Source organism: Neomonachus schauinslandi, chromosome 6 (genome assembly GCF_002201575.2).
Source record: "Neomonachus schauinslandi chromosome 6, ASM220157v2, whole genome shotgun sequence".
NCBI lineage: Eukaryota > Metazoa > Chordata > Mammalia > Carnivora > Phocidae > Neomonachus > Neomonachus schauinslandi.
This window is the reverse complement of record NC_058408.1, coordinates 37334063-37358586: the sequence shown is the minus strand read 5'-3', so window position 1 is coordinate 37358586 and position 24524 is coordinate 37334063. Positions and strand designations below refer to the sequence as shown.

At 36.2% G+C, this 24524-nt stretch overlaps 1 protein-coding gene across 1 annotated transcript in view; it reads right to left on the bottom strand.

Moving 5' to 3' along the window:
• PPP2R5A (protein phosphatase 2 regulatory subunit B'alpha) overlaps positions 1-24524 on the bottom strand; it is a 72065-nt gene that overhangs the window by 9329 nt on the left and 38212 nt on the right. The window contains exons 4-8 of the mRNA XM_021682750.2: positions 8513-8605; positions 4225-4355; positions 3082-3141; positions 2071-2179; positions 1381-1434 (exon numbers count right to left, since the gene is read on the bottom strand). Coding sequence (XP_021538425.1) covers positions 1381-1434; positions 2071-2179; positions 3082-3141; positions 4225-4355; positions 8513-8605 — 447 coding nt within the window. The remainder of the gene's footprint in view (positions 1-1380; positions 1435-2070; positions 2180-3081; positions 3142-4224; positions 4356-8512; positions 8606-24524) is intronic.

Sequence of the window (24524 nt, the reverse complement as noted above, 5' to 3'; positions counted from 1 at the left end):
CTCTTTAAAAAGAAATCACCTATCTTCTCCCCTATCCACCCCATATTAATTTATATTTAAATTACATCTGTCTATAATTCAATTATGAACCATGATTTATTATGTTATGGGTTTTGTCTTAATTCTGAGGAGAGGTACCATGGATTTATATTAAGTTTTAATTCACTTTAGAGGTTTATGTGGTTTCATGTGAATACTAGGCTTCTAATTCTCCTGTTTTATCTTTAAAAACTGGTTTTTTTTAGCTGTTTCCAGAAAGATCTGCAAGTCTAAAAGTTCAAAAACTCCAAGTATTAGGGAGTGGAAAAATATCTCTTGTTCCTTTACAGGAAGTTCAAGTTAGAGGAAGAGCACAAAGTTCATAATCTTTTCAAGCATGCCTAAGGATAGCCTAAGTAACTTCATAATAAAGAAAATCTTATTTAAATCCTTCAAATCTTTTGCTATTCTTCAAGAACTCTTAAGTTTAAATATTTAGGTTTAGGATGCCTTGAAAACATTCTCTCAAAATACTTACTTCACCAATGTTAAAAGGTTTTTTGTTTGCTTTCATACTTTTCTATTTTCTCCCTACCTTTTCTTTTCTTGGATCTTCAATTTTCATAATATTTTTATTCTCTCCTGAATCTTCTCATTGTAGGCAAATAGCAGAATTCAAAGAATGAACTCAAACTTAAGAGTTCTTGAGGTTCAGTTCAACTGCTATGTTGATTCATAAACAACCTTTATTCCAAGATTACATCTGGATCACCAAAGGCAAGAAATGTTTCCAATCCCTATCATGTGGTTTATCATTAATAAGAGGAAAGATCCTATTTCTAAAAACAAAACTCCAAGGACTCTCACAGTATGTTTTAATTTTAAAAGGTGAATGAAGGGTAGCCGGGGTGGCTCAGTCGGTTGGGCATCCAACTCTTGTTTTCAGTTCATGTCATGGGATGGAGCCCCAAGTAGGGCTCCATGCTCAGTGGGGAGTCTGCTTAAGATTCTCTCCCTCTCTCTCTGCCCCTCCCCCAGCTCATGTGCACACTCTTTCTCTAAAAATAAATATATCTTAAAAAAAAAAAAGAATAAAAAGATTACCAGTGAAGATAATATGCATATAAAATTTCACTGCAGTCATTGGATCCTGTCATCACACATCTCAACTATGATATTTTAATATTAATCGATATTTAAGTTATTCAAGATACAACTTCTAACTTGTGAGAACTCCCCCTCCCAACACTGTTCTTTCAATGCAGATTAACTTAACATTCCTTCTAAAGGACTTTAAAGTATATTACTACTGCTGTTTGACAATTTTACAATGGTATAAAGAAAGGTACAACAAAATGCTACAATGCACATTAGAGACATAAAAAGAAATAGAACACTTACTGGTTCTGTTAGTGTAGTATCCTTCTCCAGGAACTGTACGACACAGTAGGCTAGCTAAAATGTAAGGGACAGTTTATAAATATTAATGAATGAAATAACAGTGATACAGGATTTTTATATTTAGTTAACAAAAAGGACTACCTCATTTTAATAAATTTTACTCTCAATACATAAACACGAATATACTCACTACTGTGTAACTTTTAACCTTGAAAGTAACTTCTCTGTCAAAAAAGATGTTCTTTTTTCAGGAGTTACCTTCTGAATATAAAGTGAAGTGAAACAGGACTAAAGCTAACATTATAGTTTTTCAGCATGTTTCTGCACGTATACCTGTACTGACAGGGTATTATTCTCTAAATACTCATGGAGACTAAAATCACTGTCCAACTATGCTATCTATGCTAGATGGAACATTCTGCAGATATGTGGGACTCATTCAAAGTCGGCCTGGACCAGAAAACTTGATGTTATCTCTCCTATATTTACACTTAAAGTGCACTGAGCTTATTTAATAAAGCTAAATATCATAATACTTCTAAATTATAATGAAAATTTGCCTTGAGCAATTTACAAAGCAAATTGCTTATTTATACCTAAAATTGCTGCCTTAATATTTCTCAATTTCTCTGCCTTTATATCAGCCTTTGAAACAATATTCATTTCATTTGAAATTTGTCTGAAACTTACCTGAGCATGAAACAAAGCTAATCCTTTTGCAGTATGCATAGGAATAAGAACCTTCATTAGAAATTGTTTATGTTCTGCTTTCAGTGGCAATGCAAAGCCATTGATAATACTGGAGGGAAAAAAAGGCAGGGGGAAGGGTTAAGTAGTTACTACTTTATTTCCAAAAATTATATCCATGATCACATAAGGAACAGTGTTCTGCTTCAATCCTGTGTTGAATGACTTACCCATCTTCAAACAAGACTGAACTGGTTCCTCTAAGTCATTCAATGATCCCAAAAGAAAACTGGGACTGCCAATTCAAGTCCCACTAAGTAATTTCTACCTTCATTTTCTATAAAGCCTATCACTTTATTTATGCATTATTGCCTTTATTCTCCTACCTAAAGCCACAGGGGAGTCAATATCACAATGCTGTTAGAACTTTCAATAGTTTCTGAAGCAAAAAAGTATTTTCTGACGTAAATTTTGAAGTTTCTCCTACTTTGCTGAAAGATTTGAAATTAAGAATTTTCTCCATAATCATTCTCTAACTATAAATAGAGGGGGCCTAATCTCAAGTTAATACTGCTGTGTGATGAATAAGGAAGGCAAAATGTTCATGTAAACTAAAAGGCTACAGATTCTTCTAAAAAGAACACATGGATTAGGACTGGCCTATCAATATCTCAACAAGAATTCTTATAAGTTTATCAAAGATTCACAATAGTTTACTTCATTTCTTCCCAATCAAATCCTAGAAATTTCTGAGGCAGTCTGGTAAAATCAGGCATAAAACATGCCACAGCTTCAAAAGCAGGCAGCCTATTCTAAAACAGATGTCTTGCATGGCAAGTACTTTAATATGCTGACCGCTTAAAAGCTATAAAAAGAATTCAGTTGAGAAACTATGTCTTGTGCTCTATATTTAAACTCTAAAATACGAAATTATTTCTCCAACCCCAGCTAAGATTCTAATACATAAAACATTCAAAGTTATTTAACTCTTTAAAAACAAAAAAACTGACTTACCTTCCTAATATTTCAAGGAGTTCAGCAACACCATTGAAATGTTCTGTTTCATATATAAACCTGAATTTAAAATAAAGATAGATATAATGAAAACTCAAACATTAGAAAACTAAACTGAGAGAAGAGGCAGGAAGGTAAAGAAATCAATCCTAAGTGCAACTATAAGAAACGTACAAGCATGCTTCAGGAATTCTTTGTAAACTACTTTGTCCCAAATTAGTTACTTCTTTTGCTAAAACTAGCCACAAAGATAATGGAATATTACTTCACCTGGAATATTTTATTTTACTTAAAAATTTGAAAGAAAGATGGGTTTTCTCAAGGAAATACTTTTCAAAATAGGAAACTTCCACCCATAGGAAAATCCATGAGAAAAAGACCCATATGTAATAAAGCCACTTTTATTCATAGCTTCGCTAAACCTAAACTACACAGGCTGCCTAGCTTTCCAAGATTAGGTTTGCTGTTAAAGCAGGAAGTCATAAACTCAGATGACTACAGGACAGGGAAGGTGTTAAATGAGTAAAGTGGACTTAGGAAAGGAGGACAGAGACCTGCAGAAAGATGCGCTCTCTAGAGGAGACAGCTGTTACTGATTTGATTTCTAATTGTTACAACGTGGGAATGCTAGCCTAATTCTGCCAGATTTCCAATTAAAACAAACAAGCCAAACCTGAAATATGGGTAATTAAAGCTAAATCTCCTAATTAGAAGCAACTACTTGACAGATTATCATTTATAAAATAGTCAAAATATAGGCTCCATATAAATTTAATTAGCTTTATCAGAAAAAAAAGTACTTTCAAGAGCAAATGATTTAAATAGTTATTTATACATATTTTTTTAAACAAAAAGCTCAAAGAAATAGGTAACTACACAAATTCAATGAATTTTAAACATGAACATTGGTATTACCTATTAAAAATAGTCTTCATTACTACTATCCACTCACATGAGAAGTAGGTTACAAGTTTCTAAAAAGTTATATGCAATCAAGTGACACCCACAAAATATGCTAAAAATGACTCAAATACTATCAATTAAATAGAGTTCAGATATTAAAAATTAATCTAAAGGAAGTGGAATAAAAAGAAAACATGGAGGGGAAAAAAAGTGCTGTATATGAATATATGACAAGTTTACCTGAGGAAAATGTTGTTAATTTGTTTTCTGATGAATGCTCTTAATCCAAGAAATTTCCCATAAATTCGGTGCAGAACAGTCTTTAGGAAGTCACGTTCTCTGGGATCTTCACTATCAAAAAGCTCCAGGAGCTTTAAAAAAAATCTGAGAAATTACTTTTTAAAAATAATTGAGCTAAAACTTCACTTTATTCTAATTTGATTTAGAGATAAACCATGAAATCTTTAAAACATTTTTTAACGATTCTTAAAGATTCTGCCTTAGGTTGATTTTATTCTTGCTAAATAATGAAGCTAAAGAAAAGCTTACGGAGTATTTCTTTTCACTTCATTTCAAAAAACAACATAATAATATAAACCCTTCAAAAAAAAGGGATTTTTTTAATTTTTGCCTTGCCACTCATTTTAAAATTCTATCCTATTCTTGACTACTAACCATGGCTCATAATTTTAGAGTGTTGAGATTTGAGAGATTTTTAGTGCTAATAATTTAAAACAACATACAAATATCTTAAGCTTGCAAACTGCAAGTCATTTATAAATAAATGAAGTTTAAAAAATACACATGTGCAAATGAGTATTTACAGTTTACTAGAATGATTTATACAAACCAAAGCTGTTTTGTGGTTTTACACTAAAAATCAAGTCAGCAGATACATGCTAAAAGAGCAAAAATCATTCATGAAATAATGAAATAAACGATGAGAGACCACAGATTTTTACTTAAAGTCACCTTAGCAACCAGCTGCAAAATTTTAAACCAGTTCAAACCGGCCAAATCATCATTTTCCTATACCTCTCTACACAACTCTTCAGCAAAGGCAGGATAAAGAGATCTGTGAAAAATTTAAAGTCAAAAGCTCAAATTTCAGGCGCCTGGGTGGCTCAGTTGTTTAAGCGACTGCCTTAGGCTCAGGTCATGATCCTGGAGTCCCGGGATCGAGTCCCGCATCGGGCTCCCTGCTTGGCAGGGAGCCTGCTTCTGCCTCTGACCCTCCCCCCTCTCATGTGCTCTCTCTCTCTCATTCTGTCTCAAATAAATAAATAAAATCTTTAAAAAAAAAAAAAAGCTCAAATTTCCATTTTTAAAATGGTAAAGTGAATTTCTTCTGTCAAAAAATGGTATTACTGTATTTTAAATAAAACATTTGATTTTTGGGGCACCTGGGTGGCTCAGTCGGTTAAGTGACTGCCTTCACTCAGGTCATGATCCTGGAGTCCCAGGATCAAGTCCCATATCGGGCTCCCTGCTCGGCAGGGAGTCTGCTTCTCCCTCTGACCCCTCTCTCATGCTCTCTCTCTCTCTCTCTCAAATATAATAAAATCTTTAAAAAAAATCATTTGATTTTCTTAGGAAAAATTTTAAAATACTCCCTTCTCTATAGAATATAATTACGTATGTGAAGTCATCAAGAAATTCTGTTCTGTACTTTGATATTGATAATTACAATCAAGATGGCAAGCTCTGAACCTCATCAAAGTTCTTTTCCCATTCTGTCTTGAATTATATGTAACTGTTTACATATGCATCTCTTCTACTAGAGTGAATATTTTTTGAGGGCGGTGATGACTTTAGTCATATTCATATGTCCCTAAACAAATGTCTTGTTTATAGTTTGCATTCTTTGTTCACTAGGTTATTAAAGTCCTGAATGAGGCTCCAGCCAAAAATACCTAGGGTATAAGAATTTGTGTTTATATACCTAATAAATTCAGTTCAAATTATTCTAATTAAAAATGGCTAAACTACTCACTTGAGACACTCAAATCCAAGTTTCTGATGTTGGGTTTACTTAGAAGATAAGCTTTCAAATTAATAAAAGGCTGACATATTTAATTCAAGAACAAATATAATCTAGTACAAGTTGATCCTCAGGAGAAAACTATTAAACTAGAGAATAGCTGTTAGCCAAGTTTCAAGTCTATTTAAAGAAACTTATTTTAAAGTATTAATCTAAATAATCTATTTAGAAATATAAATAGATATAAATAAATAAATATAAATTCATGTAATAAAACACATATAAACCTCAGCATCAAGAAATTGTTTCTTATTCTGGCTGTGATACTTACATCTAACTGTGCTTTTAAGGGTAATTCATAACCTCTGAGCTTTTTCATCATTGATAAAATGAGGAAGGTTGAGTCTAATCTTGTTTTTTGTTTTTTTTTAAGTTTAAGAAGGTAATATCATAGTCCAGTTCCAATCCTGACTGTCCCAGCCACTAGCTGTGTGGAATTAGACATGGTCTAGTTCTTTATAAGCATATAAGAACAGTGCCTGGCACATAAAAGTATGCACTCAATAATTCTTAGCTTCCTTTTTTTCTTCTGAAATCCTATGACTTGAACATAACTTGGAATTATGCAAGTGTTTTTTTCTCTTGAAATAATGAATGTCCACATTTATATTTAAGTTTTTTCCTGTACTTTTAAGTCTTAAAATTACCACATAATCAAATAACTTCAAAATACAAAAGCTGAGAATTCCCTTATTTATCAAAAGTAACATAATAAGAATAACTAAGAGAAGTGATCTATGAAAGCACAGTCATCTAAACTGCTAAGAACAAATTACTGGGCTTTGGCTTTCAGATCATTCAGGTATTTAGAGAAGGTAGAAAATGGGTCCCACTCTACCAGTTTTCTTCTTGATCCCCCTCAAACCCACAGAATAATCCAGCAGCAGAAATACCTGAAGCTCCAGACTGAAGAAGCACTACCGCAACTGTTCCTCTCAACCTGCTTTTTATCTTAAACACAATTTAATATGGTATTACAGAGTTCCTTAATATACTATATTCCTTCTGTAGCACACAAGAGCTATAGAAGGAAATAAATATGCATTCATTTGCAATTACCAAACCAAAGCTCCATCTAATCTCATTTTTACTTGTGAATGAAATGTAAATTTTACTGTTAGCACACACCTAGTATTTCTTCATAATTTATGAGGAGCTGCTTGAATGGCTGAAGGACATATTCTTGACAATATTCTCCATTAATCAATATACTCACAGCAACCAGTCAGAATACTTCATGTATAGAGGTCAGAGGTAGGTATAAATGACCAAAAATCAATTCCAAATATGTGGAACTCATGTTTGTAGAATCTTTAACATACAGTGGTGGTAAGAGGGTAGAAAAGGTCCTCCTAACAATTTTAACCCCAGCCTTAGCACTGGGTTCATCACTACCTTCTCACTCATCTTCTACCTTTCTTGAAAATGCAAACAACTCTAGAAGAGGGGAGCATCAAGTTCCTAATGAGACCTTACATACTGATAAGTTTCCAGAGAAAAAAATGAACCTAGAAAGATCTGGTCTACTTCACAATCTTGTCTAGGGCCAGCCAATTCCCCATAGTTAAAAAGAGGCTTTTACATTGTTGAAAAGATTTTGAAAATAAAAATGAACACATTCTGAGAAATTAATTTTCAGTATGTAGGTTCCAAAAAATAATAGCTAATAACCAATTTATAAAATAAAAGAAGGGGGAGCCTAGGTGGTTCAGTCATTTGAGTGGCCGATTCTTGATTTTAGCTCGTCATGATCTCAGGGTCCTGGGATTGAGCCCTGTGTCAGGCTCTGTGATCATCAGGAAGTCTGTTTGAGGTTCTCTCTCTCCTGCTCCTCCCCCCACTTGTGCGTGCTCTCTAACAAATAAATCTTTAAAAAAATAATAATAAAGAATAAATAAAAGAAGGTATCACATTATGTTTCACTCTATTTCCTTTTCTTCTTAAAGATCCCATTTATCTGTGGCTTAGGAACTGGGTGGCTAGAATGCCTAAGGTGGGAAGAGGAAAGGAAAAAGGAAAGGTCACTGGTAATTAGGAACAGGAAAGGAGCCTAATGCCCAAACTCCTAACAATGATTCCATTTCCATTTTTTCTGTCATTTCAAAGACACAATGCTTAAAACATATGTCAAAGTTCAAGTTCAAAGACTTAAAAATTTAAAAGAAGGCTTCTTTAGATTGAGTGGTCATACCAAATTTTCTCAAGATTGTCCAGAAAGGCTTGCTTTTCTGGTCTTTATAAGGTAACTATGAGAATTCAATATTGGATAAGATAATTCAATTGACTTCATTAGAAGTTCACTCCTGCTTAAAATACTCTTGTATTCTCAAAGCTACTTCACCTTTATCCTAATTGTCTGGTAAGAGTATTATATGCTGTTAAAGTGAAATAAACCATTTAAGTTTTGAAAGACTATTTTAAATCACAAATTAATAAATCATTGCTAAGCCAAATATAAGAAAATTTAAGACATTAAGAATTCCTTACCTGTTGTACGAATTTCTGATCAATGTATCGCTTTGCAATGCTAGGCTGGAAATCAGGGCTCTCCAAAAATCTTAAGAAGAATTCATACACCAACTATGAAAGAAAGTCAAATAAAAGTTAAGATGATGCCTATAAAATTTTACCCAAATTTATCCCTTCATACCAAACATACCTTCCCTACCACCCTTGGAGGGAGATTTCCGACCTCATTAGAAAATGTGATGAGTTGGTAACAATTTGGCCTCCTAAGCTCCTGAAATTATAGGAGCTAGAAAATAAAAAGGACACCTATAAATTTTTTAACTAAGAAAAACTATTTTGCAGTCCATACTCACTGGGAACATGTTCTTTCTCCGGTGGACTTTTAACCCACCTCAATTTAATCTCCAGAGTTCTTTAAATACAGGATCAGAAACCTCCAGATAAGAATAAACTGGATTGTAAGGGGTGTGTATCAAAAACAATAAAAAGCAAAAAAAACTTCACATCTTTCTATAAAACTATAGTGGGAAAAAATTAAATCAAAACCAGCATACCTTATTTACATTTGGGAAGTAATAAACTAAATTATGTAAGTTCAGGGTTCAGGAAGGAATGTCTGTTTACTACAGTGAATAAACTAGAAGTCACAGCAGGACGTCACTTAAAAAGCACCAAGCATCTAGGGGCACCTGGGTGGCTCAGTTAAGCATCGGACTCTTAGTTTAGGCTTAGGTCATGAGCACAGGGTCATGAGACTAAGCCCCTCACTGGGCTCTGTGCTGGGCATGGAGCCTGCTCCCCTCTCCCCCTCCCCTCTCTTTCTCTTAAAAAAAATTACATATATAGGGGCGCCTGGGTGGCTCAGTTGGTTAAGCGACTGCCTTTGGCTCAGGTCATGATCCTGGAGTCCCAGGATCGAGTCCCGCATCGGGCTCCCTGCTCGGCAGGGAGTCTGCTTCTCCCTCTGACCCTCCTCCCTCTCATGCTCTCTCTCTCTCATTCTCTCTGTCTCAAATAAATAAATAAAATCTTGAAAAAAAAATTATATATATATAATATATATATAAAAAATATATAATATATATTACATTTAAATATATATACACTAATACATATAAATATGTATGAGTGCAAAGCATCTTAAAAGTAATAGGAAATGTTCACTCGCTGCACAAATCAGAATTAAAAGTAAGGTTTAGGGCACCTGGGTGGCTCAGTTGGTTGTCTGCCTTCGGTGTGGGTCATGATCTCTGGGTCCTGGAATTGAGCCCTGCATGGGGCTCCCTGTTCAGCAGGGAGCCTGCTTCTCCCTCTCCTTCTGTCCCTCCCCAACCCCGCCACTCATGCTCTCTCTCTCTCCTCTCAAATAAATAAAATCTTAAAAAAAAAAAGTAAGGTTTAGTTAACTTGCCTCCATCACACCTATATCTATCTTTTAAGAAGAAAGGAAAATACACTAAAGTTTTTTTTTTTTATTGTAACCTAACATCTATAAAATGCAGGAGTATAGCCCCAAATGTGCTTTAATTTATAAGCTATCAAACATTAATCTAGTGCCCTAAAAGTAAAAAAGGAAGATTACATCCCAAAGTAAAAATAGTCATTCAATAAACATTTAGGTAGTCAGGCCACATATAGAAGGGAGAAAAAAAAAAAAAAAACTGCTACACTAAATTTACAGACATTACAACACACACAAAAAAAACATTACCAGATCTGGGCTTTATCACTCACCATAGAATAACAAATTTTTACTACTATGAGTTCAATAATATTCTAAGCCTAACAACAGTTTTGGGAGCTGAATAAATGTTTTTGTGTGAGGTATCTTTGCCCAACTATCCAAAGGAGTGATGCTTATCTGGTCTAATTATTATCTAACTTTTAGTTGTTAAGTATGACATTATAACACGAAAACAGAAATTGATATCAGTTTTTACTTATAATCTTATCAACCAACTATACAAATAATTTAGCTTTGGGCTGCACACATGCAAAAACATACAAAAATGATCAGAGTCCTCTGAAGAGTTAGTAAGGTCTCATGGACTGCTACAGATTTTCACTGGCTACTCAGTGCCTGTTTTTCATGTCCAATACTGGCCTACTGTGACATTGTGATATAAGAAAATATATACTTGGTCTTCGTCTCTGGTTATTGACACAGAGCTCCTAAAACCCTTGGAATTTCCTGAGTGATAACGGGTAAGAGAAGCATTTTTTGTTATTTATAAGAAGTCCCTTTCAAACATGCTTGAGTTTAAGTTAATGTGGTAACTCCAGGAGGATGAAGCCTGGTTATCACAGGAAACGTGATGATGAGAGGGTTGAAACTTTCAGCCCCAACTCCCCATCCTCCAGGGAGGGGAGAGAGGCTGGAAATTGAGCTCAATCACCACTGGCCAGTGTTAATGAATCATGTTTACCTAATGGGACCACCATCAAAATACTCAACAAAGGGGTTTGGAGAACTCCTGGGTTGGGGAACACATCAAGGTGCTGGGAGGGTGGTACATGGAGCCCCTTCTCCATACCTTAACCTATGCATCTCTTTCATTTGGCTGTTCCTGAGTTGTATCCTTTATAATAAACTGGTAAGTAACAATAAGTGAAGTGTTTCCCTGTGTTCTATGGGCAGTTATGGCAAATTATCAAACCTGAGGAGTGGGTTGTGGGAACCCCAGACTTAGAGCGAGTTGGTCAGAAGTACAAGAGGCCAAGACTCGTGACTGCCATGTGAAGTGGGGCATGGTCTCACGAGACTGAGCCCTTAACCTGTGCGTCTGTGGTAACTCTGGGTCATTAGTGTCAGAAATGAATAAATTATAGAACACCCAGTTGGTGTTCACAGAGAAGTGGTGAATTTCTTGGTGTGGAAAATCGACACAGTTGGTGTCAGAAGTTTTCCTTTTTGTATATGTACACTGTGAACAGATACTGGGCACTGTATAGCTCCAAAAAACCTCATTCACTTGTTAGGGAGAGAAGACAAAACTAGAAACATATAAAATGGTACATATACAAAAACTATATGGCACAGGGGCATAGAGTGGCTCAGGCGGTTGGCACAGGCAGTTGAGTGGCTGACTGGGTGGCTCAGGCAGTTAGCTGAGCATCTGACTCTTGATATCAGCTCAGGTCATGATCTCAGGATCATGAGATTGAGCCCCGTGTTGGGCTCTGCACTCAGCAGGGAGTCTGCTTGAGATTCTCTCTCCCTCTGTCCCTCCCCTCGCCTTTGTTATTAAAAAAAAAAAAAAATCTTAAAAAAATTATATGGCCGAGATTCGGGGGGAAAGATGGCGGAGGAGTAGGGGACCTATTTCAGCTGGTCCCCGGAATTGAGCTGGATATCTACCAGACCACTCTGAGCACCCACGAAACCAGCCTGAGATGTAAGAAGATCTGGATCTCTACAAGCAGAATATCGCAGGCAGTTGGTTTTGAGGTACAAAGCAGGGATCCGTGATTCTGCAGGCAGATATCGGAGGATAAACGGCAGCGGGAGGGTCCCTGGCCGTGGGGATCCTACACCACCAGTGAGCAACAGCCTCGCGCGCTGCAGACGGGGCACAGACTCGCAGACCCGTAGGGGCGGGGAAAGGATTTTAGGGCAGCCCCCGGGGCGGAAACCCGGAGCGGTGGGGTCGCACGTGCACAAACTGGGAGCAGCTGGCAGTTTTAGAAGCACAAAGGGCAGAGACGTGCCCCGACCTGGAGGCAGGACTGGGGGCGCTGCGGAGGGGTGCACAACCCAGGCTGCTGCAGTTTATAGCAGCATGGACAGAAATGGAGACGGTGTGGCCTGGAGAGCTCACTGAACAACAGACTGCGATCTCTCTGCTCTGAGGCAGAGGGTTGGAAACGGTCTCTTCTGCTCCGACTCGCGGAAGAGACACGGAAAGCCGCCAGGGAAAGCCAACAGAGAACAAAAGCCCCAAAGACTGATTCCCGCTGAGCCCACCCCCCACCACAGGGGCGCAAGGCAACACCACCGGAACAGGGTTGCCTGAGTAACAGCGTAGCAGGCCCCTCCCGCAGAAGACAGGCTGGGAAAACAAGAGGCCAGCAACCCTAAGGTCCCAAGAAACAGGTGCATCTTGCTTGGGTTCTGGTCAATAATTTGGACTCTATACATTCCCTCAAACACCCATCAACAGAATGACTAGGAGGAGGAGCCCCCAAAATAGAAAAGACTCAGAGATTATGACTTATGCTGCAGATTTACAAATGGATGCAGATATAACCAAGATGTCGGAGATGGAATTCAGGCTAGCAATTGTGATGACAATGGCTAGAATGGAGAAATCAATTAATGGCAACATAGAGTCTCTAAGGGCAGAAATAAAAGGTGAATTGGCAGAACTTAAAAATGCTATGAATGAGATCCAATCCAATCTAGATAATCTAACAGCTAGGGTAACTGAGGCAGAAGAGCGAATAAGCGACCTGGAAGACAATATAATAGATAAAAAGGGAAAAGAGGAGGCCAGGGAAAAACAACTCAGAATCCATGAAAATAGAATGAGAGAAATAAGTGACACCATGAAGCGTTCCAATGTCAGAATAATTGGAATCCCGGAGGGAGTGGAGAGAGAGAGAGGACTAGAAGATGTATTTGAGCAAATCGTAGCTGAGAACTTCCCTAATCTGGGGAATGAAACAAACATTCAAGTCCTAGAGGCAGAGAGGACGCCTCCTAAGATCAAGGAAAATAGGCCAATACCCTGGCATGTAATAGTAAAACTTGCAAATCTTAGAACCAAGGAAACCATCTTAAGGGCAGTTAGGGGGAAGAGATTCCTTATTTACAGAGGGAGGAACATCAGAATAACGTCAGACCTATCCACAGAGACCTGGCAAGCCAGAAAGGCCTGGCAAGACATATTCAGGGTGCTAAGTGAGAAGAACATGCAGCCAAGAATACTTTATCCGGCAAGGCTTTCATTTAGAATGGATGGAGAGATGCAGAGCTTCCACGACTGGCAGAAACTGAAAGAATATGTGACCACTAAGCCGGCCCTGCAAGAAATATTAAGCGGGGTTCTATAAAAGGAGAAAGACCACCAAGAGTGATATACAATAGAAATTTACAGGGACAATCTATAAAAACAACGTCTTCACAGGCAACATGATGACAATTAATTCATATCTTTCAATAATCACTCTCAACGTGAATGGCCTAAACGCTCCCATAAAACAGCACAGGGTTGCAGATTGGATAAAAAGACAGGACCCATCCATATGCTGTCTACAAGAGACTCATTTTGAACCTAAAGATACATCCAGACTGAATGTAAAGGGATGGAGATCCATCTTCCATGCCAGCGGACCACAAAAGAAAGCTAGGGTAGCAATTCTTATATCAGACAAATTAAATTTTAAACTAAAGTCTGTAATAAGAGACACAGAAGGACACTATATCATTCTTAAAGGGTCTATCCAACAAGAAGATCTAACAATTGTAAATATCTATGCCCCCAACATGGGAGCAGCCATCTACATAAGCCAACTGTTAACCAAAATAAAGAGTCATATTGATAACAATACGTTAATTGTAGGAGACCTCAATACTCCTCTCTCAGCAATGGACAGAACATCTAAGCAGAAAATCAACAAGGAAACAAGAGCTTTGAATGATACATTGGACCAGATGGACCTCACAGATATTTACAGAACACTCCACCCTAAAACAACAGAATACTCATTCTTATTGAGCGCACATGGAACCTTCTCCAGAATAGACCATATACTGGGTCACAAATCAGGTCTCAACCGATACCAAAAGATTGAGATTATTCCCTGCATATTCTCAGAACACAATGCTCTAAAACTGGAACTCAATCACAAGAAAAAAATTGGCAGAAGTTCAAACACTTGGAAGCTAAAGACCACTCTGCTCAAGAATGTTTGGGTCAACCAGGAAATCAAAGAACTTAAACAATACATGGAAATCAATGAGAACGAAAACACATCAGTCCAAAACCTATGGGATACTGCAAAGTCGGTCCTAAGGGGGAAATACATAGCCATCCAAGCCTCACTCAAAAAAATAGAAAAATCCCGAATTCACCAACTAACTCTACACCTTAAAGAACTAGAGAAAAAGCAACAAACGATGCCTAAGCCACACATTAGAAGAGAAATAATTAAAATTAGAGCAGAAATCAATGAATTAGAAACCAGAAACATAGTAGATCAGATCAATGAAACCAGAAGTTGGTTCTCTGAAAGAATTAATAAGATTGATAAACCACTGGCCAGACTTATCCAAAAGAGAAAGGACCCAAATTAATAAAATTATGAATGAAAGGGGAGAGATCACAACTAACACCAAGGAAATAGAAACAATTATTAGAAATTATTATCAGCAACTATATGCCAATAAACTGAGCAATCTGGATGAAATGGAGGCCTTCCTGGAAACCTATAAGCTGCCAAGACTGAAAAAGGAAGAAACTGACAACCTGAATAGGCCAATAACCAGTAACGAGATTGAAGCAGTGATCAAAAACCTCCCAAAAAACAAGAGTCCAGGGCCTGATGGATTCCCTGGGGAATTCTACGAAACATGCAAAGAAGAAATAATACCTATTCTACTGAAGATGTTTCAAAAAATAGAAAAAGAAGGAAAACTTCCAAACTCATTCTATGAGGCCAGCATTACCTTAATCCCCAAACCAGGCAAAGACCCCATCAAAAAGGAGAATTTCAGACTGATATCCCTGATGAATATGGATTCCAAAATCCTCAACAAAATCCTAGCTAATAGGAACCAACAATACATTAAAAGGATCATCCACCACGACCAAGTGGGATTTATCCCCGGGATGCAAGGGTGGTTCAACATTCGCAAATCAATCAATGTGATAGAACACATTAATAAGAGGAGGGAGAAGAACCATATGGTCCTCTCAATTGATGCAGAAGAAGCATCTGACAAAATACAGCATCCTTTCCTGATTAAAACTCTCCAGAGTATAGGGATAGAGGGAACATTCCTCAAGTTCATAAAATCCATCTATGAAAAACCCACAGCGAATATCATCCTCAATGGCGAAAAGCTGAGAACCTTTCCCTTAAGATCAGGAACACGTCAAGGATGCCCACTCTCGCCACTATTGTTCAACATAGTACTAGAAGTCCTAGCAACAGCAATCAGACAACAAAAAGAAATAAAAGGTATTCAAATTGGCAAACAAGAAGTCAAACTCTCTCTTTTCGCGGACGACATGATACTTCATGTGGAAAACCCAAAAGACTCCACCCCCAAATTACTAGAACTCATACAGCAAAAATTCAGTAATGTGGCAGGATACAAAATCAATGCACAGAAATCAGTTGCTTTCTTATACACTAACAATTCAACTGTAGAAAGAGAAATTAGAGAAACGATTCCATTTACAATAGCACCAAAAACCGTAAGATACCTCGGAATAAACCTAACCAAAGAGGTAAAGGATCTATACTCTAGGAACTACAAAACACTCAGGAAAGAAATTGAAGAAGACACCAAAAGATGGAAAAATATTCCATGCTCATGGATCGGAAGAATAAGCACTGTTAAAATGTCTATGCTACCCAAAGCAATCTATACTTTCAATTACATCCCGATCAAAATTCCAATGACATTTTTCAAAGTGCTGGAACAAACAATCCTAAAATTTGTATGGAATCAGAAAAGACCCCGAATCGCCGAGGAAATGTTGAAAAAGAAAAACAAAGCTGGGGGCATCACGTTGCCCGATTTCAAGCTATATTACAAAGCTGTGATCACCAAGACAGCATGGTACTGGCACAAAAACAGACATATAGACCAATGGAACAGAATAGAGAACCCAGATATGGACCCTCAACTCTATGGTCAAATAATCTTTGACAAAGCAGGAAAAAACATGCAATGGAAAAAAGATAGTCTCTGCAATAAATGGTGCTGGGAAAATTGGACAGCCACATGCAGAAGAATGAAACTCGACCATTCTCTAACACCATTCACAAAGATAAACTCCAAGTGGATGAAAGACCTCAATGTGAGACAGGAATCCATCAAAATCCTAGAGAGAACATAGGCAGTAACCTCTTTGACATCACCCACAGCAACTTCTTTCAAGATACATCTCCAAAAGCTAGTGAAACAGAAGCAAAAATGAACTTTTGAGACTTCATCAAGATAAAAAGCTTCTGCACAGCCAAGGAAACAGTCAACAAAACAAAGAGGCAACCCACAGAATGGGAGAAGATATTTGCAAATGACACTACAGATAAAGGGCTGGTATCCAAGATCTATAAAGAACTTCTCAAACTCAACACCCAAAAAACAAATAATCAAGTCAAAAAGTGGGCAGAAGAGATGAAAAGACACTTCTCTGAAGAAGACATACAAATGGCTAACAGACACATGAAAAAATGTTCATCATCATTAGCCATCAGGGAAATCCAAATCAAAACCACACTGAGATACCACCTTACACCAGTTAGAATGGCCAAAATGGACAGGGAAAGAAACAACAAATGTTGGGAGAGGTTGTGGAGAAAGGGGAACCCTCTTACACTGCTGGTGGGAATGCAAGTTGGTACAGCCACTTTGGAAAACAGTGTGGAGGTTCCTCAAAAAATTAAAAATAGAGCTACCCTATGACCCGCAATTTCACTCCTGGGTATTTACCCCAAAGACATAGATGTAGTGAAAAGAAGGGCCATATGCACCCCAATGTTCATAGCAGCAATGTCCGCAATAGCCAAACTGTGGAAAGAGCTGAGATGCCCTTCGACAGACGAATGGATAAAGAAGATGTGGTCCATATATACAATGGAATATTACTCAGCCATCAGAAAGGACGAATACCCAACTTTTACATCAACATGGATGGGACTGGAAGAGATTATGCTAAGTGAAATAAGTCAAGCAGAGAAAGTCAATTATCATATGGTTTCACTTATTTGTGGAACATAAGGAATAGCATGGAGGACATTAGGAGAAGGAAGGGAAAAATGGGCGGGGGGAATCGGAGGGAGAGATGAACCATGAGAGACTATGGACCTGAGAAACAAACAGGGTTTTAGAGGGGAGGGCGGTGGGGGATGGGTTAGCCCGGTGATGGATATTAAGGAGGGCACGTACTGCATGGTGCACTGGGTGTTATATGAAAACAATGGATCGTGGATCACCACATCAAAAACCAATGATGTACTGTATGGTGACCAACATAACATAATAAAATTTTTAAAAAATTACATGGCACAGACTATGAGTGGAGGAGACATTTAGAAAAGGGCTATATCATTGTGGAATAAAGTAAGAAAAGTTTTAAAGAGGACTTGCAACTTGAGCCCTACATTTGATTTGATTTTGGATAAGCCAAGAAGAAAAAGGGCTTATTATAGAAAGGTAGGACATGTCTTGAGAAGCAGATGGTGTAGGTTATGGGTTGGTGTGTATGCAATCAGAGACTCAGAATCTTTATGCAGATCCTTAGTTCAGTGGAAGTTAAGATTTGTGGTAAGGTGGGACCAGGTTAAACATGAGTCAAGTATGGCATGCACTAGCCTATATACTCTACCTCTTAAGATCTGCATCAGATATATAGGGCTTAAGGCTTAATACCACTAAAAATAATCACATGTCTTTTGGGAGACTTGCTGAATCCTCTAAATCACATATTCAGTTGAAACCTATGCCTATCACAGATACCACATTCTTCTTTTTTTTTTTTTTTTTAAAGATTTTATTTATTTGACAGAGAGAGACAGCGAGAGCAGGAACACAAGCAGGGGGAGTGGGAGAGGGAGAAGCAGGCCTCCCGCCGAGCAGGGAGCCCGATGTGGGACTCGATCCCGGGACCCCAGGATCATGACCTGAGCCGAAGGCAGACGCTTAACGACTGAGCCACCCAGGCGCCCCACATTATTATTCTTTACATAGTTTTCTCTCCATCATTTACCTGACACAGTGAACATTAAGTGACCAGTCAAGATTAGCAGCAAACTGCTTTTATGCAGCCAACTTAGCACCACTGAAGAGATGATAACAAAAGGTTATCTAATAAACATATGCTGAGTAATGTTAGAAGTAAAATAAACACTAGTGATCTACAGAGCTGAAAATCTTCAAGATGGCACAATTAAGACTATGCTTCTATAAAATGGTACCCTGTCCCCATGGTCACGCTCTCTATACTCTTTATCCTGCATTACTTTTTTTCCTTGTTTATTATACCCGGACAGAGTATTATTTTTCATTCCACTAGAATATAAAAGATTTTGCTTTTTCGTTCACTACTTTACCCCCAATATTTAGAAGAATGCCTTGAACACAATATTTACTGAATGAATAAAAATCATAGTTGTGGAGAGACTGTTTCTGTGTAATTACTAAAGTTCCTCTATATTCTTCTATATGAAGAAATAATTTGCTCTAAGAATCTAAGAAACAGTGCTGCCAAGAACAATAGATACTTTCAGCAATGGAGTTATTTCTCTAGTAAACTGGCAAATTTCACATATGTTCAACGTATGGCTGGTCCTACTTCTGTGAACCAAAAAAATACCCTAAAAGATAAAAGATAAGTACAAAATGTAAAAAGATAACTAAAAATGGGTAATCTTACCATTCTACTCCATAATGATCATGTCTTTCCTAAGGTAGTTAAAATATATAAAATTCTGATCTTCACCAATAAAAGACTTTAGAAGAAAGTACAGCAAAAACACATAGATGATTAAAGTATCTGAAAATAAGATCTATACAAAAAGCTAAAGGAACCAAAAATGTTTGGCCCAGAGAGGCAAAAAGACTAAGAAGCAACTTTAATGAACTGTATATACACAAAAGGCTCTCTTCAAGGAATATGGTGGCCCCATGTTTTCCAAACTCTATCAAGAGGAAACCTTTTTTTTTTTTTTTTAAGATTTTATTTGTCAGAGAGAGAGAGAGAAAGAGCACAAGCAGGGGGAGTGGCAGGCAGAGGGAGAATCAAGCTCCCCACTGAGCAAGGAGACAGATGCAGGACTTCATCCCAGGACCCTGGGATCATGACCTGAGCTGAAGGCAGACACTTAATCCAGTGAGCCACCCAGGCATCCCAATTTAAATGGGTTTTAAAATTGATTTAATATATGAAAGAATTCATGTAAGACTTAACATATACTGAACTAAATGAGATGTGCCTGAACACTGAATCCAAGAACTATTTGAATGTGAAGGTGTACACTGTAAAATGTAAAATGTGTATGTTTCCAGCTTAAATTTCTAATTGTAGAGGACAAAAAGAAGAGTTTCTAGTCCCTAAATACAGGTTACTCTTAAAAAGGTCTATGTTTTAGGCAGCACCCAACATAATTACATCTTAAGTATCTGTGCCACTAAAGAAAAGAACTAATAAAAGAAAATTAAAATACTAATCTGCCTGTATTCCAGGCTAATACAGCAGCCAAGCCTCCCTAATTATCTAAAAGTCAGTGTACAGAAAATTATAATCTTGTTTGTCCTCAATAAATACAAAGCAATAATACTTAGGAAAGAAAATAAAAAATAATTTATAACTGTTAATTAATACTTACCATATAATAATACATTTTGTAAATTAAAAGATGACCAGTCACCTACTACTAAAACAGTTTTTGTTTCTTTCATTTATTCCATTTTTCCATTGCTTATTAGTATTTCCATTACAGTGTGAAAAAAAGTAAAAAGACAAACTATAATTTAGCACATTTTTAGGAAATTCATGAACAGGGTTGGGGAAACAAAATTTCAAAAGGTTTTGAAATTACTTGTGATTATTCCCCTCATTCATTTAATGTTTATTTTTCATCCTATCAAATCAATTTCTAAAATCAAGTATCTGACAAGCTAAATGTAAAATGTAAATTTCTAATACAGAACAAAAAGTTTCAGGTGAATTGATTTAAAGTACGTTAACAGGAAAACTTTCATTGAGCAAATTTCCTTGTGCTACAACTGTCTACAATCTCATTTATCAGAGCAGCTTTAATATTCCACCCTAAAAAAAGATGATTACATAATGATGTAGCAACAATATTCTGACAGATCCTATAAGTCAGCCTACTCAGCATTTAGTAGTTTGATGTCCCTAAGACCATTTAATTGCCAAATTTTAAAACTGTATACTAAGTTTTAGTTACGAGAAAGATTTTTAACTATAAACATATATATCTAGGGCAGAGTCTTTTCATCGGGGTCATGGATGTATGAAAATTTCTTGTGTGTCTCTGTGTATTCTGTCTTGGGAGAAAACCCATTTTTTAAAAATCGTATTTTGAAAGCAACTCACCACCTCCTAAAATTTTAAGAACTGCTAGTTTCAGGGAATTCCAATGAAACTTCAAATCATACCAGTGAAAAATAGAAAGCATATTGTTTGTTTGGCTGAATTTTCACTGTTAATTTCCATGAGCATATAAAAATATCTTAATGGAGATACTATTTTTAGAAATTCAAAGACTGAGGAAACTTTTTCAGATTATCCAACTACATGTGATTAAAAAAGATCTAACTTACCAGCTAATAAGAATTTCATGCTTTTAAAACCTTTGCATTATTAAATATAGTACCATTAATTTTATATCACCTATGGTCTCAAATTTTACTTGAACTGGTGTTTGATGCTATTAAAAAAGTTTTCCACCTCAGATTTTCTAGTTCTATAAGCTCTAATGTGCTGATAAATCTTAAAATTTTTATCAGCTTTTGTAATCCTAGGATTCCTCTTTCACTTTATTTAGATATATATATGCTAAAAAGAATAAATAAGTAAATGAGGCAGACTGTTAAAGTGTCCCAAAGAGTTAAAATATAAATTTCTTTCTCTTGTCTTTTAAAATAAAATGGAATGACCACTAAAAATATTAAGTCCTGGCAAAATAAAAATCAACAATGTAATTGGAAGTAACAGCAAGCACCCACATGTAAAGCAGGGTTTCTCTCTATCTCCCAGGAACTATATAGAAAATAGCTGATGTTGCTGATTATCCATCCTATTGTCATTAAAAACATATCATTTTTCATTTTACTCAAGACAGACTCTTCCCTCCAATGATTCTAGCCTGTGGCAGGCATTGTTGGTTGACTAATATAATACCCATTCCCTTCCTCTCATCTGTCTCTAATACTCACTGTCAGTCTGCCTTACAACTAGAGTAATCGAAAAAGGAAAAAGGGAATGGAGATAAGAAAGATGAACAACAGTCCAACAGAAAAAAGAGATTAAAAAAAAAAAAAGACTTTAAGAGAAAGTAAGAGACAGAGAGCCAAAGAAGAGCCTACACATGAATAGCTGGCATCCCCAAAGAAGAAAAACAAAGCAGTGCAACAAAAGAAATACTAGAAACTATTACTTAAGAAAACTTTTCAGAAATAAAAATAAAAGTGGACTTTTATAGTGAAATAGTACTCTTCAACTGAGAAAATTTATCTAGAAAAATCAACACTTATGTATGACCAGTAAAGCACTTGGCCATTAAAGGAAAAACATTCTTTAGGCATCCAAGCAAAAAAACCTAAGTCTTTATATAAGGGAAAGAAAATCAGACTGAAATCAGATGACAATGGAATAACATATTTAAGGTACGTAAGGAAAGATGAATCAAGGATTTTATATCAAATCAGGCTGATCTTTAAAAATTAAAGCTACACACAAATTGTTGTTATACATGCAAAACTCAGGGAATAATATTCCCATGAGTTCCTCTACTAAAGAATGAGCTCCAGGGGCACCTGGCTGGCTCAGCTGGAAGAGCATGTTACTCTTGATCTTGGGGTTTGTGAGTCTGAGCCCCACACTGGGTGTAGAGATTACTTAAAATAAATAAAAACTTAAAAAAAAAAAAAAAAAAAAAGGAGCTCCAAATTACCAAAAAATGATTAGAGGAACTTTGACATAAGGAATGATGGTAAAATTAAATATATTACCGTAGAACTAATAAAAAGCAATGGGCATAAAGGTAACAGAATAGTAGTATACAAGGGTTACACGTTCTAACCATGTAAGTATTATACAATAAAAAATATAAAGTTGAGGGAGGGGACAGAGAAGAGTGTATGGAAAGCAGAAGCTTTGAATTGCTATATAGGTATTTACTGTGAGAGTAAGTGGATTATTACTTTACATTAGATGCTAGGTAAGTAGCAAGTGGGAGAAGAGACTACTTGGTAATTTCAGTATTGTTCATGCTAGGGAACCAATAAATGAGCTATAAGAGAAAGAACCAAGGGTTATCATATATCATATAAAGGTATCAGCATAAAGGTAACAATAAAAACAAAAATACACTTTTTCCCACATACCAAAAGTACTTCGCTTTTAAGAAAACAAGGGAAAAGAAAACAGTATAGTTTAGAAACTGTGCTAGTTTCTATGCATACATTATCCCATTCAATCTTTATACAATCCTGTTTTATTCCAGTTTTATAAAGGAGGATGCAGAGAAGTTAAGCGGCTTAACCAGGTCATACAGGTAGAAAAGTATAAAAACTGGGATTTAAGTAGAGGTCTGTCACTAGAATCATTTCCATTTCACCATGCTTTGTAATAATAATTCTCTTACTTGTTAGAATTTGTATATATAAACTTTTGTTCCATTTAACTAAGGTACATCCGTACCTATACAATTATATTGTTAAAAACTCACTTATGGGGGCTAAAAAAGAAAAAGTATGGCTAGTTGAATTATTTGGAAGATCTAATTTACTGGTGTTACAATGAAGCTAAAAAGGTATGAATTAAGCCTCATTAGAATTGGTATGTATTTATTTTAGGGCCACAGACTATATTTAAGATAAAGCTTTTAAAAATTAAGAGCAAGTACTCTGGAGTAATACTGGAGGTGTAAACCTAATTCGGCCATTTATTACTTTTATAATCTTGGGCAGGATTCTTATTCTCTTTTAGCTTCATATAAGCTTATGTATAAAATGTGAACATTATTTTTTAAAAATTTTTTATTTAAATTCAATATAGTTAACATATAGTATATTATTAGTTTCAGGGGTAGAATTTAGTGATTCATTAGTTGCATATAACACCCAGTGCTCATTACATCAAGTGCCCTCCTTACTGCCCATCACCCATCCCCCTACCCTAAAATGTGAATATTATGGTGTTACCAAAAGGATTAAATGAGATAATGTATATAAAGCAGTTGTCACTATCTCTGAAACATCTAAGTGCTTATAGTTATTGGTATTGCTATAATATAATTAGCTAATCATGATCAGCAGCCTTATAAATGAGCACCATTGGTTATATGTAGACATCTTCATTAAATTCTCTAGAAAAACATATCATTGTGCTTGCCTACATATTTCAGGTCATTAATATTATTTTTAAGATATAAAATTTGAAGCATTAAAGGCAAGAGTCCTTTGAACACTTACTTTCTCCCTCAGAGCCTTGCTTTAAAATAAGAAAGTGTCATTTGAATATTCTCAGAGTATTTTAACTAGACAACTGGGGAACAAAAACCAATGATCATTAAGACTAGATACATAAAAACACGTGCAAAAGAAACACTACACACATGTGAGTATAGTATTTTATGGCTATAAGGGAATCTTTGTAACAGTTTGTAAGTAGTGTAAGATGATCTACCCTAAATTCTACCTAAAGAGTTCTAGTTACTAAAAATGAACTAAAGTAGTGCCAATGTGATTCTACTGAATGAACCCTAGATGACATATTAAAGTCACATATTTGAGGGTATGTTTGAATGACGCAGTTAGAGCTAGATAGAAATAGGGAAGGTTTAATGGAAGAATTGGTCCTGCCTATATAATAAGTTTTTATTACCAATTTTCCAATTATATCTGAGGTGTGAACTGTCACACAATGGCATTTAGGTCAGGAAGACTACCCCTCCCTCAGTCTCAACTAAATAGATATGCTCTAGATAGAGACTTCTGAATAGCAGAGTGAGGACTTCAGTGACCTTGCTGACACACAAAAACAACCCAAAACAATCTGAGCTGGCATAAGAAAGAATGAGTAATGTGAAGGTAGATAAATAAAGATTA